This window comes from Prorops nasuta, unplaced genomic scaffold (genome assembly GCF_024137725.1).
Source record: "Prorops nasuta isolate Cenicafe-Biocafe unplaced genomic scaffold, Cenicafe_Pnas_1.2 PNAS00008, whole genome shotgun sequence".
Taxonomy (NCBI): domain Eukaryota; kingdom Metazoa; phylum Arthropoda; class Insecta; order Hymenoptera; family Bethylidae; genus Prorops; species Prorops nasuta.
This window is the reverse complement of record NW_027116805.1, coordinates 8,940,726-8,954,850: the sequence shown is the minus strand read 5'-3', so window position 1 is coordinate 8,954,850 and position 14,125 is coordinate 8,940,726. Positions and strand designations below refer to the sequence as shown.

At 34.5% G+C, this 14,125-nt stretch overlaps 3 protein-coding genes across 4 annotated transcripts; 1 reads left to right on the top strand and 2 right to left on the bottom strand.

Moving 5' to 3' along the window:
* Positions 1 to 81: 81 nt before the first annotated feature.
* On the bottom strand, positions 82 to 2,309 carry LOC136775501 (pyridoxal kinase-like). The gene is made up of 7 exons (XM_066730335.1): positions 1,884 to 2,309; positions 1,624 to 1,723; positions 1,395 to 1,538; positions 1,165 to 1,285; positions 657 to 808; positions 373 to 552; positions 82 to 289 (listed from the first exon to the last, which is right to left on the bottom strand). Exons 1-7 carry the CDS (start codon positions 1,974 to 1,976, stop codon positions 180 to 182), a joined length of 900 nt encoding a protein of 299 aa, XP_066586432.1. The 5' UTR covers positions 1,977 to 2,309; the 3' UTR covers positions 82 to 179.
* A 459-nt stretch (positions 2,310 to 2,768) lies between these two features.
* On the bottom strand, positions 2,769 to 7,419 carry LOC136775499 (protein toll-like). Of its 2 annotated transcripts, none has more exons than XM_066730331.1 (2): positions 7,174 to 7,419; positions 2,769 to 6,490 (listed from the first exon to the last, which is right to left on the bottom strand). In XM_066730331.1, exon 2 carries the CDS (start codon positions 6,189 to 6,191, stop codon positions 3,117 to 3,119), a length of 3,075 nt encoding a protein of 1,024 aa, XP_066586428.1. In that variant the 5' UTR covers positions 6,192 to 6,490; positions 7,174 to 7,419; the 3' UTR covers positions 2,769 to 3,116. The 2 variants fall into 2 exon arrangements, with proteins under 2 accessions (XP_066586428.1, XP_066586430.1); XM_066730333.1 differs by lacking the exon at positions 7,174 to 7,419 and adding an exon at positions 6,590 to 6,726.
* A 502-nt stretch (positions 7,420 to 7,921) lies between these two features.
* LOC136775500 (mothers against decapentaplegic homolog 4-like) lies at positions 7,922 to 13,754 on the top strand. Its single transcript, XM_066730334.1, has 11 exons — positions 7,922 to 7,987; positions 8,066 to 8,395; positions 9,292 to 9,442; positions 9,677 to 9,956; positions 10,121 to 10,487; positions 10,860 to 10,969; positions 11,147 to 11,341; positions 12,168 to 12,326; positions 12,396 to 12,932; positions 13,110 to 13,240; positions 13,341 to 13,754. Exons 3-11 carry the CDS (start codon positions 9,302 to 9,304, stop codon positions 13,422 to 13,424), a joined length of 2,004 nt encoding a protein of 667 aa, XP_066586431.1. The 5' UTR covers positions 7,922 to 7,987; positions 8,066 to 8,395; positions 9,292 to 9,301; the 3' UTR covers positions 13,425 to 13,754.
* Positions 13,755 to 14,125: the final 371 nt, after the last annotated feature.

Here is a 14,125-nt window from a genome sequence, read left to right as displayed (position 1 = left end):
AGGCTGCACTGTTGAGCTAACTTAGAGTGGATCAAGGAGGCTATTGGGAGGTAATTTTTAACATAAATAAAACTATTTTGAAGGGTGAGAAAAAAAAAGTTTTAATTTGAGCAAAATAAGAAGCAATCTTAAAATATGTGAATTTTAAATACAGCAGGTAAGTTTTCACATTATTGGAATTATAACGGCTGTGCTATTAGATCCCTCGGTGGCTGCTCAATATCTTTCTTACTTTGTATTAAATGTAATTCGACTTTTTGGGCTAGTTGTTCAGCTGTTTCTTTTCTTGCTAAAACAATAATAATTTTACAATATATATTTGCATATTGTCTTGAAACGAGCGTGTATTTGTACTGCAATTTATTTACTTACACTGATAATACTTGAATGTTCTAAGAAGTACTGCACGCAAAGTATTTACAGTTTTCTCAATTGCATCTTTGACATTTCCCTCCAAATGCATATGCGCGAGAAATAATGCAGCAAATAAATCACCAGAACCTGTGTAGCTAACTGGTATAAGTGGTATGTCAATTTTTAAAATTGATTCTTCTAAAACCAACGAAATTAGAAAAATATAGTATATTAACTATACAGCATTACTTAAAATTTCACCTTATTTAAATACTAACACATTACTCAAACACTGATAATACCTGTTATAGAGCTAACGATTCCTAATAATTTATTATCCTGTTCCGAAGCTTTGGTAGATGATATAGCAATAATTTTAGGCCCTTTCTCATGTAATTCCTTGATTCCTTTTAGAATTTCTTGCACGCTATTCGTTTTTCTCCCAGTTAATAACCTGTAAATTATTAGCTGGTACTCTTTCAAGTTAATAATCTTTAAAGTATTTACCCTTAAACTGGACACATGGGTCGTTTTAATCCACGCGTTTTTCAATATTAGAATGCATTTTCTCAACTTGTTGTTGTTATAATTGTCAAATTAACAATGACGGAATTATTTATTGAATATTATAATTATTTAAACTATGAATTAAGATGTTGAAAACCCCTACGAATTTTCTTTAGATTTGTTGGTAGAGGTTTGGAATAGTATATAATATGTAATGTGATACAAACGATCCATGTGTTCAGTTCAAGAGTTAATTTCTAAACGCGCGTTATAATGAGAAAAATATATTGAAAATGTACTTACTCTAACTCAAAATAATTTGGTGTCAATATATCCGCTAGAGGTATAATTTCATTTTTAAAAATTTCTGTCAACTCTTCAGGTACATACATTTTTCCATTATCACCCATTACAGGATCACATACTACAAAAGTCAAGGATTATAATTATTTTACAATACTATAATGCGTGTGGGTGTGTGTGTGTGTGTGTGCGTGTGTACTATCAATATAATATTTTAATGTATAATATACCATATATTAAATCAGGATTCTTGTCCTTTAAATACTTGACGAGTGAAGCTACTCTTTTAAGAAAAGGAACAGATCCTATGTATCCAGTCAGTAAATGTGTATAACTATCTAAATTATTTTCTGATAATCCTGCAACTAAGTTGTCTGCAAAATAAGAAAATTTCAATAAATTAGCATTATACATGCATACATTAAAGGTAATATTGCACAATAGTGTGATAATTTTTACCTAGGTCTTTATCGTCCAATACTTGACCTTTGAAAACTTTATAACCAGTATGATTTGATAGTTGTACAGAATTAATAGCATCGACTTGAAATCCTAGAAGCTAAAGCGATTCAGCGTTAAGTCAATTTGACTGAAATTGATAACGTCAGTGCATAAAGATAAAGACTGTATAGAACGAATGAGAATATATATGTATGTATTTACGAATGGTAATGTACAATTGTATTTCTTCTCTTTGACGCATAATTAAAAAGATCTACCTGAAGGGGAAAAGTAGCACTTTTATTTCCAACATAACCCGAGACAACATGACTTTGAATAGAAAGGACATGTGGAATTTTTGAAGAAGACATTTTTTTTATACATCAGTGTAACAGTATTAGAAAATAGTATCCCTGCCTGAGAATGTTTCAATGTATATTTTATTCTTCGTATAAATTGATCTGCACTAATCACCACTGTTTTATTTTAATTGTATAGATATATATGTTACGTAAGTTACTGTATTATATATCTATATTGCAGGGCTTAATTTCAAAATAAAACAATACTCCCTGACGAGTCTGTATAATTAAACGATGTTATCTCTTAATGTTATCTATCTATGTCTGTGTATATATATATATATATATATATATGTATAAATCTCTCTCACATGGTTGCACTGAACTAGTCTCGCTTCGAGGAAACGAATTACACTAGCTGTACAACCGTGCAGAAGCAAGTATTTAAAATACGCTGCTTTACTCCCACTACAAACTATAATGGAGGCCTATACCTATAGCGTAGATAAGCCTTCGGTCTGTATAGTAAAAGAAGGGAGCTGCAAAAGAGATCATCTCAGCAAGCATATACGTATATACCATATACCGTCACATATATTTCAATGTATTTTCAGCACAGAGAATTGTAAAAACACTCGGATGGCTTGACCTACATTAAATTTACAGGTACGGAGAAATTGATTCTTGGCAATATCGTGTGAAGCAATTCCCTCCCAGTTAGATCCGCGCTATAAATTTACTCGTGGTCCCCTGAACAGAGAAAGGAGTCAAAGATTCTATTCACAAAGGAATTCGGTGCATGGTTTTCTGTAGGGCAACAAAATAATAAAATAATATTTTTATCTCATAATGTGTCTCTTATTTATTATAAATATATAGTTAAAATCTAATAATATATGGGATATAGACAAATTTTTCTTGTTATTCAACTTACTTATTCTATATACATTAAAGAAAGCGTTCTGTATACAAATATTATTCTTTAGTAGAAAATTAACATCTATATCATATTGGTAAAAAAAAAAAACAAAAAAAAAAGAAAAACAAGGAATTGTCGCATAAGATGTACCGTTCTTACATACTATTTTAAGGAAAGTGTGTGTGTGTGTGTGTGTGTGAGTTGTGTATGAATATATTTTTACGCTCATCATATAAAAGAATTCAATCATTAAGATATTAGGCACGAATCTCGAGATACACCTACGAGTTTTAAAATATTTTTGAAGACGTAAAAGGGGTAAATTGTTGATTGTTCGGGCTATTAAGATGTGCAAGTTGCTTGTTAAAATCTGCAGTATCGTTCGATCGATGCTTGGTAAGTTTGGCGGACGCATGGGGCAAGGCATATTTTAATTTGTCCCAGAACCATGGATCACCATACTTAACATAAGTGTTTATGCTTAAGTAGGCTTTAAGCTCAGGGTCCAGTTGCTTCGTAATCTCTATTTGGCCATATAAAATAACAATGACCCTTGCTCTTCCTTCGGCCAACGCTTGGCAATGAGCCGCTCTAAATTCTAATCTGCTCCAAACGCTTTCTAAAAAGTTTGGCGACAAAATGATGATCGTGCGCTTAGAGCACTCTACGGAACGCACTATCTGTCTTGGTATCCATTCGCCCGCTAACCAATCGCGGTAATGCAGGCAAAGCTTATAAGGTCTCGATCCATTTTCTAAATTTGGTATCAATTCGTTAAGTACGAAATGTTCGTCTTTGTGAGAGTAACTAACGAAAGCATCGTACAATTTGTCTTTGTCCACTTGATTTTCCGTAAGAAACCACAGGCATAATTGATGGCTGTACAACCACACCTTAATTTCTTGCTGATATCTGTAATACAACGCAATAACTATCCCCAAAGTTAAGCTAAGAGAGGCAATGGTAAAGCACGTTCCAATTATAACACTTACTTTCAACGGGCACAATTCATTTATAGCGAGCTCTTTGAAATAAGAAATGTTCTTATTGTCGCAAGCTATATCGAGATGATCAGGAATTTTCACGAGATTCCTTTGCACGAAATTAACGAAATCTTTTGTATCGCAATCGCATTGCCAAGGATTGCCCGAAAGCGTCAGTCTTTTCAGCGTGGTAGAATTGTTTAGGGATTCCAGAAAGGTTGAATTGAATTTTCTGATATTATTCTTGTGCAGCTCTAAAACCTTTATATTTGAATTTAAGCCGCTCAAGTAAGGCACATGTTCGATATTATTATCGGATAAAATTAATACAGATAAATTGTCTATATTTGGCACGTGGGTCAATCGATTCCCCGTGAGATTTAAATTGATTTTGTATCTTCTGCTTTCATTTATTCTCAATGTATCGATATTTAGAGCGGTGAAATTTTTATAAGAGCAATCAATTATATATGTGTGCGTGGATGGCTCGATCGAACATGCACAGCCTCTTATGCACGCTCTCTCAAGATCCCTGTCATTTGCTGTGCATTTTAATGTCTTCGAGCGAAGATTCTCTACTTTTACATTTATTTGATTCTCGTCGATACAAGTTAAACTGTCGGATTTAATGTGGAAGAGATTTTGCACGAATGGATGCATTTCCCCTTCAAAATATCTCAATAAATTGTATAAATCACAATCGCACTGCAAAGGATTATTTTCGACCAAAATTGTCACGTGACGGGATGTGTTTTGATATCTGGCAATTTCTTCAATTTCGTTTAAATATATATGCTTTATATTATTATCAGTTAAATCTACCTTTACTCCGTTAGACACAAATTGCAAATCATAAGCCGATAAGGAAGATATATCGTTATATCTAAGATCTAAAATTCTGAGTAACGTGTGGGTAAACATCCAGTCGCTGAAAATTTCACTGATATGGTTATGGGCTAAATGTAACTCGCGTAAATCTCTGGTATGCTGGAACGGTGATTTCGTGCCGTATTCATCGGAATATTCAACGGTCCTTGATGTATTCAATGTGAGATTATTGTAAGATAATCTTGCAATTTCTAACTTTTGTAAAGGTGCAAAGCCAAGAGGCTGGATTACTTTTAACTCATTTTCATTCATATTAAGCTCCTTCAGCGAATTAAGCCCAACAAATAGATTTTCAGAAATCATTGTCATTCGATTTTTCGATAAGTTTAATTTCGTCAATCGATTCGTATTGGAAAATAAGAAATCTGGAAGTTTGTCAATCTCGTTGGAGCTCAGATCCAACACATCCAATTGGCTTGTATCGCGAAAAATCATTTCGGGTAGTGTGGTCAAATAGTTTCTCCTTACATTGATACTGGTAAGTGATACCGAGCCCCAAAATATATCTTCTGGCAATTCATATAAACCGTCCTTTTGTAACTTTATTATTTTAAGCTTCGTCAAATTTGAAAAGAATAAATTTGGCAACGTTATCATGTTTCCTTTGTTATTGTGAAGCTTTATGCTCTCCAACTTTTCATTATATTTAAATAGATCCTGTGGAAGTGATATAAAATTGTTTCCATGTAAGCTTAACGTTAATAAGTTTTCTAGATCGACAAAAATGTTACTGGGTAGAGTTGACAAATAATTGTTATTGAGGTCGAGCGACCGAAGAGACGCTAACTTACTGAACGTATTTGTTTTTAAATTGTCCAACTGATTGTTCCATAAATTCAGGAAACGTAGTCGTATAAGACGATCGAACGCTCCAGCTTCTATGGAATCAAGTAGATTATTTCCTAGCTCAAGAAGCTCCAGCAGAGGATTCTCGTTGAATAGATTGCCAGGTAAATGTTTCAGCGAATTATCTCTTAAATTTAGCCATCGAAGCTCGGGTAAATCCACTAATAAATCACGTGTCAGATTCATTATATTATTGCTAGGTAAATGTAATTTTTTTAATGTAGCAAGTTTCTTGAAATGGGATCTTCTTAGCGTGTCACTAATATTGCCGAACGATTGAAAAGTTAGTGACTCTAAGCTTTTCAAGCCAAGCTGCTCGGTAATGTCACCTAAACTCTTCGTCCTGGGTAAACTACACATTCGAATAAGCACTGATTCTATGCGATGATTTTCAAATAAGTCACTTAATAATTCAGCATTCGACCAATCCGGTGAATTTTCGCATTGAATTTGTATGTATTTATGTGGTTTTACGTTAATTATTAAAGAGGAGTCGTTCGCTATCGGACAAGAAAATTCAATGTCATCGTTAGGACTTTCCAAACATGTACAGCCTTGCCTACCGAAACATTCGTAACAACAAGTTCCTGCTATTAGCAGGAGCAATATATATGTTGTCCTCATTTCATACATTTTACAGTGCGACATCGTTTTGATCGATCAAAGGTATAGATGAATTATTATCAAATGGCCATCAGCACCACTTACTGCTTAGAAATCTTTCAATAATTTATTCCATCCGTGCATGTAAAAACTGCTGCATTCATTGAAATTAACTTTTATTGGTAAAGTCTGCATTCGCACAGTAATTATCTGAATTCTCTGCAAATCCTCCTATAGTTACTTCACTATAGTAATACTTTCGGCTGATAGGTACAGTTTTTTTCCAACTTTTCCACCATGGAACCTTTACGTTCTCTGCGTCTTTCTTCGGATCGCGCGTAGCCCTAGAATTCAAACAAAAGGCCCAATCTTAATAAATGAGGCAAACTTTTCTTCGAAAAAATTACTAAGATTTCTTTAAAGCTGCGAATAACAAAAGTGACATTTCTTTCCTGGAAGCCTCGGGCCCCGGCCTGCACCCTGCATCGGACGTCAATTAATAACGCGACACAATATTCGACTTACTCGATGAAGTTAATAGGTACTCTAAATAGTTCAATGCACATGGTTTATCACTCTAACTCGAAATTTAAATTCAATCTGAAACGTTAAACTCTCAAAATTCGAAACTGTACTGAGACCAAAAGGGAAACGTTAACGTTTTTTTGGATGTCAGACTTTCTAGCTAGGTGATCCTAAATCGACAAACAAAATATTTACATGGAATGACAGAATCTTCTACCTTACCTCTTGCAGTTTAATAACAAACAATGCATTTGGACACTCGAGCGATTTCCATAATAAATTTTCTATTTAATATTTAATTTTGAGATTTAAGATTTAGTGATTTTAGAAATCTCCTTTGTATCGCGTTTCCCTTTGGTCTTATCGGATAATTGAACATTTTGGACCAAGTGTTTCCAACGATTTCAGATAAACACATGATACTACGTTAGAGTTAAGATATATATATATATATATATACTAGAAGGAGACCAAGCAAAGTTCCAAGATTCCATGCACTTACTTGTTGTTTTTTCTTTGCTAACTCTTTACGACTCGCCGGGGCTTCTTTCGGTCGTGTCCTATGTTCACCACTAGTGGCTCACTAATATAGCTCCTCTGCAACTCGTTGCTCTAGGTCCCATTGACAATGAGCCTGCTGTTGCACTGTGTATATACTTATGCTAGGCTAGATACGATGATTCTGAGTGATTTCAAGTGAGGGACCCGGGACAGGCCCAGGGCTCAGGCAGGAGTCAGGGCTGTTTGCTCTCCCCACCATGCGGCATGCCACGCTTCAAGGGAATCGCCCGCGTCCGTGCAGTGAGTCAACCCTTCCGCTTCACGCATAATGCTATTACAGTTAAATATATATATATATATATATATATATATACCTGTATCGAGAGATTTGGCCAAGCTCGCGACAGGCTACCGGAGCACGTAGAGTCGTCGAGTCATCGCGGGTGTAGGTTTATAATATAGAGATTGTAGGCGAGGGCGAGAACCACGTGTATCGTTCCATAGCTCCAACAATCCCTTCCCCCCCCCCCCCTTACATCTATAATGCACACGTTAGTTTTGTGTAAAACTGACATATAAATCATTTTCTTTCATTTTAATATTTCCTCAATTGTTTCTAAATTGCAATTCCACACACATCTCTTTAGAACGTGAAATATTTATCACAACTTCTATCATTATAATGAACAACGAGTGATAAGTTTTTAACGAAATTTCTTTCATCGGTAAATTATTTCTTGATCGCGCAGAATTGTCATCTTTAGTAGGCAAGGTGCCGTCCGTGCGTATAATACGATGCTTACCTGGTGTAAATAGTCAGTATACATGGATAGTCTCATATACACATAAATATTTTATATTCCGAAAGCATTCTCAATGTCAAGCTTTATTAGCTGTATATGGTACTAGGCGGAGAAAACTTTAGTTTCGAGTGATCACGATCGAATACCCTTAAGCGGATTCTAACCTGCGGCCAGTATTCTACGTACCCAAATCCCACACTCATTTCCACAACCTAAAGTGCAGATCGGTCTGCTGTGGAGTCTTAAAACTACAAAAGACTTTTATCCCCATGGTGGGGATTCTGGTATAAGAAGATTGACTTTTCAAACTAGTGATGTAGTTGTAGTTTATCCTAATTTATACCCGAAGACTTTACAGTTATATTTGTCAACTGGTCATCTCCTTCACACGGAGAAAATTACAAGCTACGTTGACTATAGGTAATATACGTGTGTGTGTGTGTGTGTGTGATTTGACACTTCTCTCTTTTTCTCTCCCCTTTTCTTTCATAACGTATCTCTAAACTCGTTTTGCACAGTTCCGATCACACTTTCAATGTTTTTACTACTTCTTACGCGATATTTATAACATATTTTGCAAAATTAATTAGTCGCGTCTTTAATTTCAGCTTTTTTATTTCGATTAATTATTTCCAATCGTAAAACTTCCGTGTTATTTAATTTCCAATATTACATCATTGGGTGCCAAGTTTCTCATTCGTATATGATGTAATACATCCAGACCTCTATTCAAGTAAAACCTTATTTATCATTTTCTTTTATTATAATAGTAAACCATAACGAATATTTTCTCTAATAAACGTTTAGATATCTCAAGTAGAATATTATGTTTTCTATATATATATATATATATATTGATCTTCCGAGATGAAATATTAATAAGAAAAGAGTAACAGACTAGACATTGGTAAAAAAAATGTTTGGCCAATCGTTGAGAAAATATAGAAAAAAGCATAATTTTCCAGTAAGCTGATGAAAATGTTGAACATTTTTTTTCTTCTAAACTTTCTTTGGTATTTCTTATTTTCTTCTGTCAAGTAGACTACGCTAATACTTGATTGAATTGCTAGATGGTATTTCCTCATGGGAAGTGCTGCTTTTCAACCAAAAAGATAAAATTAAGTTCATATTTTGGCAATTAAAACTAAATTATTAGCCCCGGCTTTTACGGAGATGGTCTGGCTATATTGGACGGAAGTCATTTTTATATTTCATCCCCTATATGCAACCTAATCCAGAGTGCGAGGATTAGTGATCTAATAGTTTTCTTAATGATTTCTTATAGTCATTCAATTTTTTCCTTTTTTTTTATATAGCACAAGAGAGATGACAAAAATTGATCCAAATGATCCAGTTAGTACAGATGCTTGTTCGAACATTGTTCATTGTCTAATGTGTCATCGACAAGGTGGAGAAGGCGAAAACTTCAGCAAACGTGCCATCGAGTCCCTGGTGAAAAAGTTGAAAGTAAAAAAAGAAACAATTTCTATATAATGCTTAAGAACGGGATGTTTGCATTAAATTTACCTCGCAGTGTCGTTGTAAAATTTTATGCATATCACTTATATATATTTAGGAAATGAAATAAATCTTTTAAATACACCTTATATATATATATATATGAGAGGAATTAATTATAATACTCTGTACAAGGATCTTTAATTAGTATCTAAATTATTCATTGTATATACATATATTTAGGGAAAGAGTGATGAACTGGACAGTCTAATAACAGCTATTACTACAAACGGTGCATATCCCAGTAAATGTGTAACAATACGAAGAACTCTGGATGGAAGGCTACAAGTTGCAGGTCGAAAAGGCTTTCCACACGTTATTTATGCTCGCCTTTGGAGATGGCCAGATTTGCAAAAAAATGACTTAAAACATGTAGACTACTGCCAATTTGCTTTTGACTTAAAATTTGATTCCATCTGTGTTAATCCCTATCACTATGAAAGGGTTGTATCTCCTGAAATAGGTACGTACCTTTATTTCATGGGCATGGAGTAGCCAAAAGTTTTAATGTTGCTTTAATAACAAAACTAATCTAATTAGAATATTTTCTTAAGAACATTCACATAAGCCATTAATAATGATAAAATTCTGGGGCCTTTATTAAGCTCTTTTTTTTTTTTTTAAAAGAATATTTATCTTCTACATATAATATACCATCGATGTTGGATTGTATGGATTTATTTTCCTTCACAGACCCAATTATTACAGACATATCAGAAGTAAAATCTGATTATGAAATTGATATTGGGTTAGAGGATAATTTTTTTACAAATGAATGCACTGTTGAGGAAAGAGAAGGAGCAGCTGCACGAGATGGAGCAGCAGGAGGAGTAGGAAGCACAGCCACTGGAAAAGTAAGCTTAGGAATGGATATCGGCAGTGAGTTGTATCAAATTCTGCAATATCATCCACCAGCTGTAACAGCTACATTCAACAGTACTCAAAAGTCACAACCTCCACTAGTGCCAAGTTTGATACCTTCAAATTTAAGTAGGTATTCTACAAAGAGAAAGCAAAAGATTCCTTTTTATGAATTTTTACGAGAAATCACAAGTGAAAAAAATATAAAAATAAATTGATTATTGTACCTGAGCTTACAGTACATTCTCATTAATGTTATTATTTATTCCTGCTTTTCTTTTTTGGTGCAATGTGTGCTTATCAAATATTCTCATGAAACTTACTAATGTGACAAAAGTAAGATAAGAGATAGCGATATGCTTATAATACAGATAATCTTCTAATAATTATATATGAGATACATGATACATTATTGTGTAATATTATCAATATTTCTCTTATACTGTAACTGAATTTGATTTTCACTTTAATAGTTCTTTCTCCTTTTGCTGTTTCGCAAAGGTAGTGGCGAAGACATATCTGCAGGTGACAGCGGAAGCCCCTTGGGTAATCTGGAGGAAAATGATTGGTTTGAGCAAATTTGGATTCATAAGTCTCATCTCTCTCCATTAAGCGGTATACATCACTGAATGTTTATATAATTAAGCTTATTTTTGTAAAATTACTTTAGCCACTAATTTCAGCTTATTTTGCTTTTACATGAATCCAGTGAATAACTAAAATAAAGATTAACAGTGCTTTTTTTTGCATAAAATGTCTTCTGCTTTCATAAATTAATGCATTCTCTTACAGAAGCGATCGATCCAATAAACCGTGCAATAAATAATCAGCTGCAGCAAAACTTGACAACTGCTGGTAATGGCAAAAACAGCCAAAATTTAAGTCCATCTCAGGAACAACCATTAAACTCATTTTATAGGACGATAACTCCATTTCAGGAGTTGAATCAGCCTCCGTCGGGCGTCGAGCTGTCAACTGCTTCATTAGGTAAAGAATTTTATAATGAAGGTACTAATTAGGATAGGCAAATAGAAAAATATCATACTTTAATATATTTTATTTGCAAGGTATTGTAGAATACAATTAAAAATGCGTTTTTTACTTAATTCCATCATAAGTAAATTGTTTCAAAACTTTTCTATTTCAATACTTTTCTCCAGGGATATTAAAAAAAAGAAGAAAAAAAAAACAAGTAAGGACGTTTTACGCGTCGGTAGAGAAAAATTTGATCTTTAGTGAATCTCAAACAGATAAAACGAAACGTCATTTTGAAATAGGCTTATGCTGCCAAAGTATTTTAATATAATTAATTCACAATCTATTCCATACAATTTTTACAGGCAAAGTAAGATAACGAAAATAGTATTTGTTGAATTATTCTTAAATTCTTTATATTTTATTTTGAGGTTATCTACTTAATAATGATAAAATTCCCGGTACTGCATATCTATTTAATCATTTTATTCGATTTTTCCAGTTTCTACTTATTAAAGCTGATATTCTCTATTCTCCATCGAGAGAAACATCTTTACTTAGGCTTTTCATAAAAGTGACACCAATGTTAAATATTCAAAGAAAAAAGATGTTTAAAAAATGTACTAATGGACAAATGGACTGAATGAATTTTGTAATTAATCATGAAATTTTTGATAGAAGAATGTTTGAAGTTTTTTGGTTTATTAATCTGCTAATCAGAAAAATAGCAATTTAAACATTATTGTTAAAACGTTTGTCAAGCCATCACCTTGTTCCTGGATAATTGGCAGAAAGAAGAGAAGGAAGAAATTGGAATGAATAAATTGTTGAATTTCAGGAACGAATGAGAAGTCTCCAGTAGACCTGGTGCAGCTCCATCACCCGAATAGTCTCGTCAATACACAAGGCGCACAATGGACAGGAGCAAATACGCTTGCATATACACAGAATATCGAGCCACCGGATTACCGTCAATTATTGCATAAAAATTCTGGCCGTAAGTTTCTACTGAATTAATAAACAAGGAAAGAAGCTAATAATATCTTTTGTTGTAATATTTTATCAGGAGGTGGCTGCAGCGGAGATGCGAATGACAATATTGGAGGATTATTGTCGACTCAGCCAGCACCAGTATACTGGTGCTCCATTGGTTATTTCGAATTGGATGCTCAAGTAGGAGACATATTTAAAGTTAGCAGCGAACATTCAACAGTGACCGTGGATGGCTACGTAGATCCTAGTGGAGGACAGAGATTTTGCTTGGGAGCCTTGAGCAATGTACACAGAACGGAACAAAGTGAAAGAGCGCGTCTCTATATAGGCAAAGGCGTTGTAATGGATTTGAAAGGCGAAGGTGATGTGTGGTTAAGATGTCAGAGTGACCACAGCGTCTTCGTCCAATCGTATTACTTAGATGGGGAAGCTGGCCGAGCCCCTGGCGATACTGTTCACAAAATTTATCCTGCTGCACGCATTAAAGTGTTCGATCTGAGGCATTGCTACAAAGAAATGATAGAGCAGACTGCGAATGCTCAAGCTGCCGCAGCTGCGCAAGCTGCGGTTGTCGCGGGCCACACGACACATAAAACTCCCATTGCAAAAAGTGAGTGCAGATTCTCCTCAAGCACAAATATTTGTATCAAATTTCTTCCATTCGTTTGTGCTAGTCTAGGGAGGGTGGGGTTAAGTTTATTAAGATACGAATATTTCCATCAAATGTGCATGTATGCCAATGTCACGTATACCCAATCGAGAGAATTAATACTCATATATTATTCAGATTTAAACGCTGCAGCTGGATTAGGAGTGGATGACTTGCGAAGACTTTGCATTTTACGTTTGAGCTTCGTTAAGGGATGGGGACCAGATTATCCCCGACTAGGCATCAAAGAAACACCCTGCTGGATCGAGGTAAGACAATCAACGCTTCAATTTTGATCATTTACAAACATGTCGTAAGGAGACTTTGTCCAAAACGGAAGAATGAACAATATTTCTTATCAATTTCCAGGTTCATTTGCACAGAGCTCTCCAGCTGTTGGACGAGGTGCTACGCGCCATGCCTATGGATGATGGTCCTTGTGGAATCGAATGATGCGATAGAAACAAGAATTTAAAGTTAATTATAAATATACAAGACTCTCTGACGTCCTGCCGCCACGATACGACTTTAATCTTTGTGTGTGATAATGAACGTAACAGCGACTCTCGATTGATTCGGATCACTCGTGCATTAATGATATAGTCACCGCAGGCCCCATTTCAAGCCTGAAGTTTTAACATGGTTATAGAAATAGAAGATTTGAAGTCTTAAGTTTTAGTGTAAAATGTTTAAAAATTATACTTGTGTGATAATATTGTAATATAGGTTAAAATGCTTGCGCAGTATTATATTTTATTAATGTGTAAAATAAATTAATTTTAGTAGATCGATAAGATGAAATTACTGATGTTATGGATAAATGAGAACGCGTTCGCGAAGCAGCACGCTTTCAGCACTGTTTTAAAGCTACTGGCTACTATACGCGCAGAACGTTGCAAGATTGCCTGAAAAGTATACTATAATGCGCATGCGCAAAAGCGTTGAAAATTGTAAAGTTGCGAGAAAGAGGTCGGTAGCTTTCTCCATGAATTGACTCGCAAAATCCGTTCGATCGATTCGATCACCTATACAATTGCGCAACTAACTTCGCGCCCTTAAACTTGAGAAGTTTTTTTATATTCTCCTTGGCAGCTACACAACTAACCCTTCAAAATGCAAAATTCTGTTTGGTGAAAGAAAAAAGAAATTTAATT

Excerpts from the sequence above, each read along its gene's own strand:
- LOC136775501 (XM_066730335.1), bottom strand. The coding sequence starts at position 1,976 with ATGTCTTCTTCAAAAATTCCACATGTCCTTTCTATTCAAAGTCATGTT. Across the intron at positions 809-1,164 it reads CCAAATTATTTTGAGTTAGA|GTTATTAACTGGGAGAAAAA; the intron begins GTAAGTACATTT and ends AATAATTTACAG. Across the intron at positions 290-372 it reads AACATTCAAGTATTATCAGT|CAAGAAAAGAAACAGCTGAA; the intron begins GTAAGTAAATAA and ends TTATTGTTTTAG.
- LOC136775499 (XM_066730331.1), bottom strand. The coding sequence starts at position 6,191 with ATGTCGCACTGTAAAATGTATGAAATGAGGACAACATATATATTGCTC.
- LOC136775500 (XM_066730334.1), top strand. The coding sequence starts at position 9,302 with ATGACAAAAATTGATCCAAATGATCCAGTTAGTACAGATGCTTGTTCG. Across the intron at positions 10,970-11,146 it reads TCATCTCTCTCCATTAAGCG|AAGCGATCGATCCAATAAAC; the intron begins GTATACATCACT and ends ATTCTCTTACAG. Across the intron at positions 12,327-12,395 it reads ATTGCATAAAAATTCTGGCC|GAGGTGGCTGCAGCGGAGAT; the intron begins GTAAGTTTCTAC and ends ATATTTTATCAG.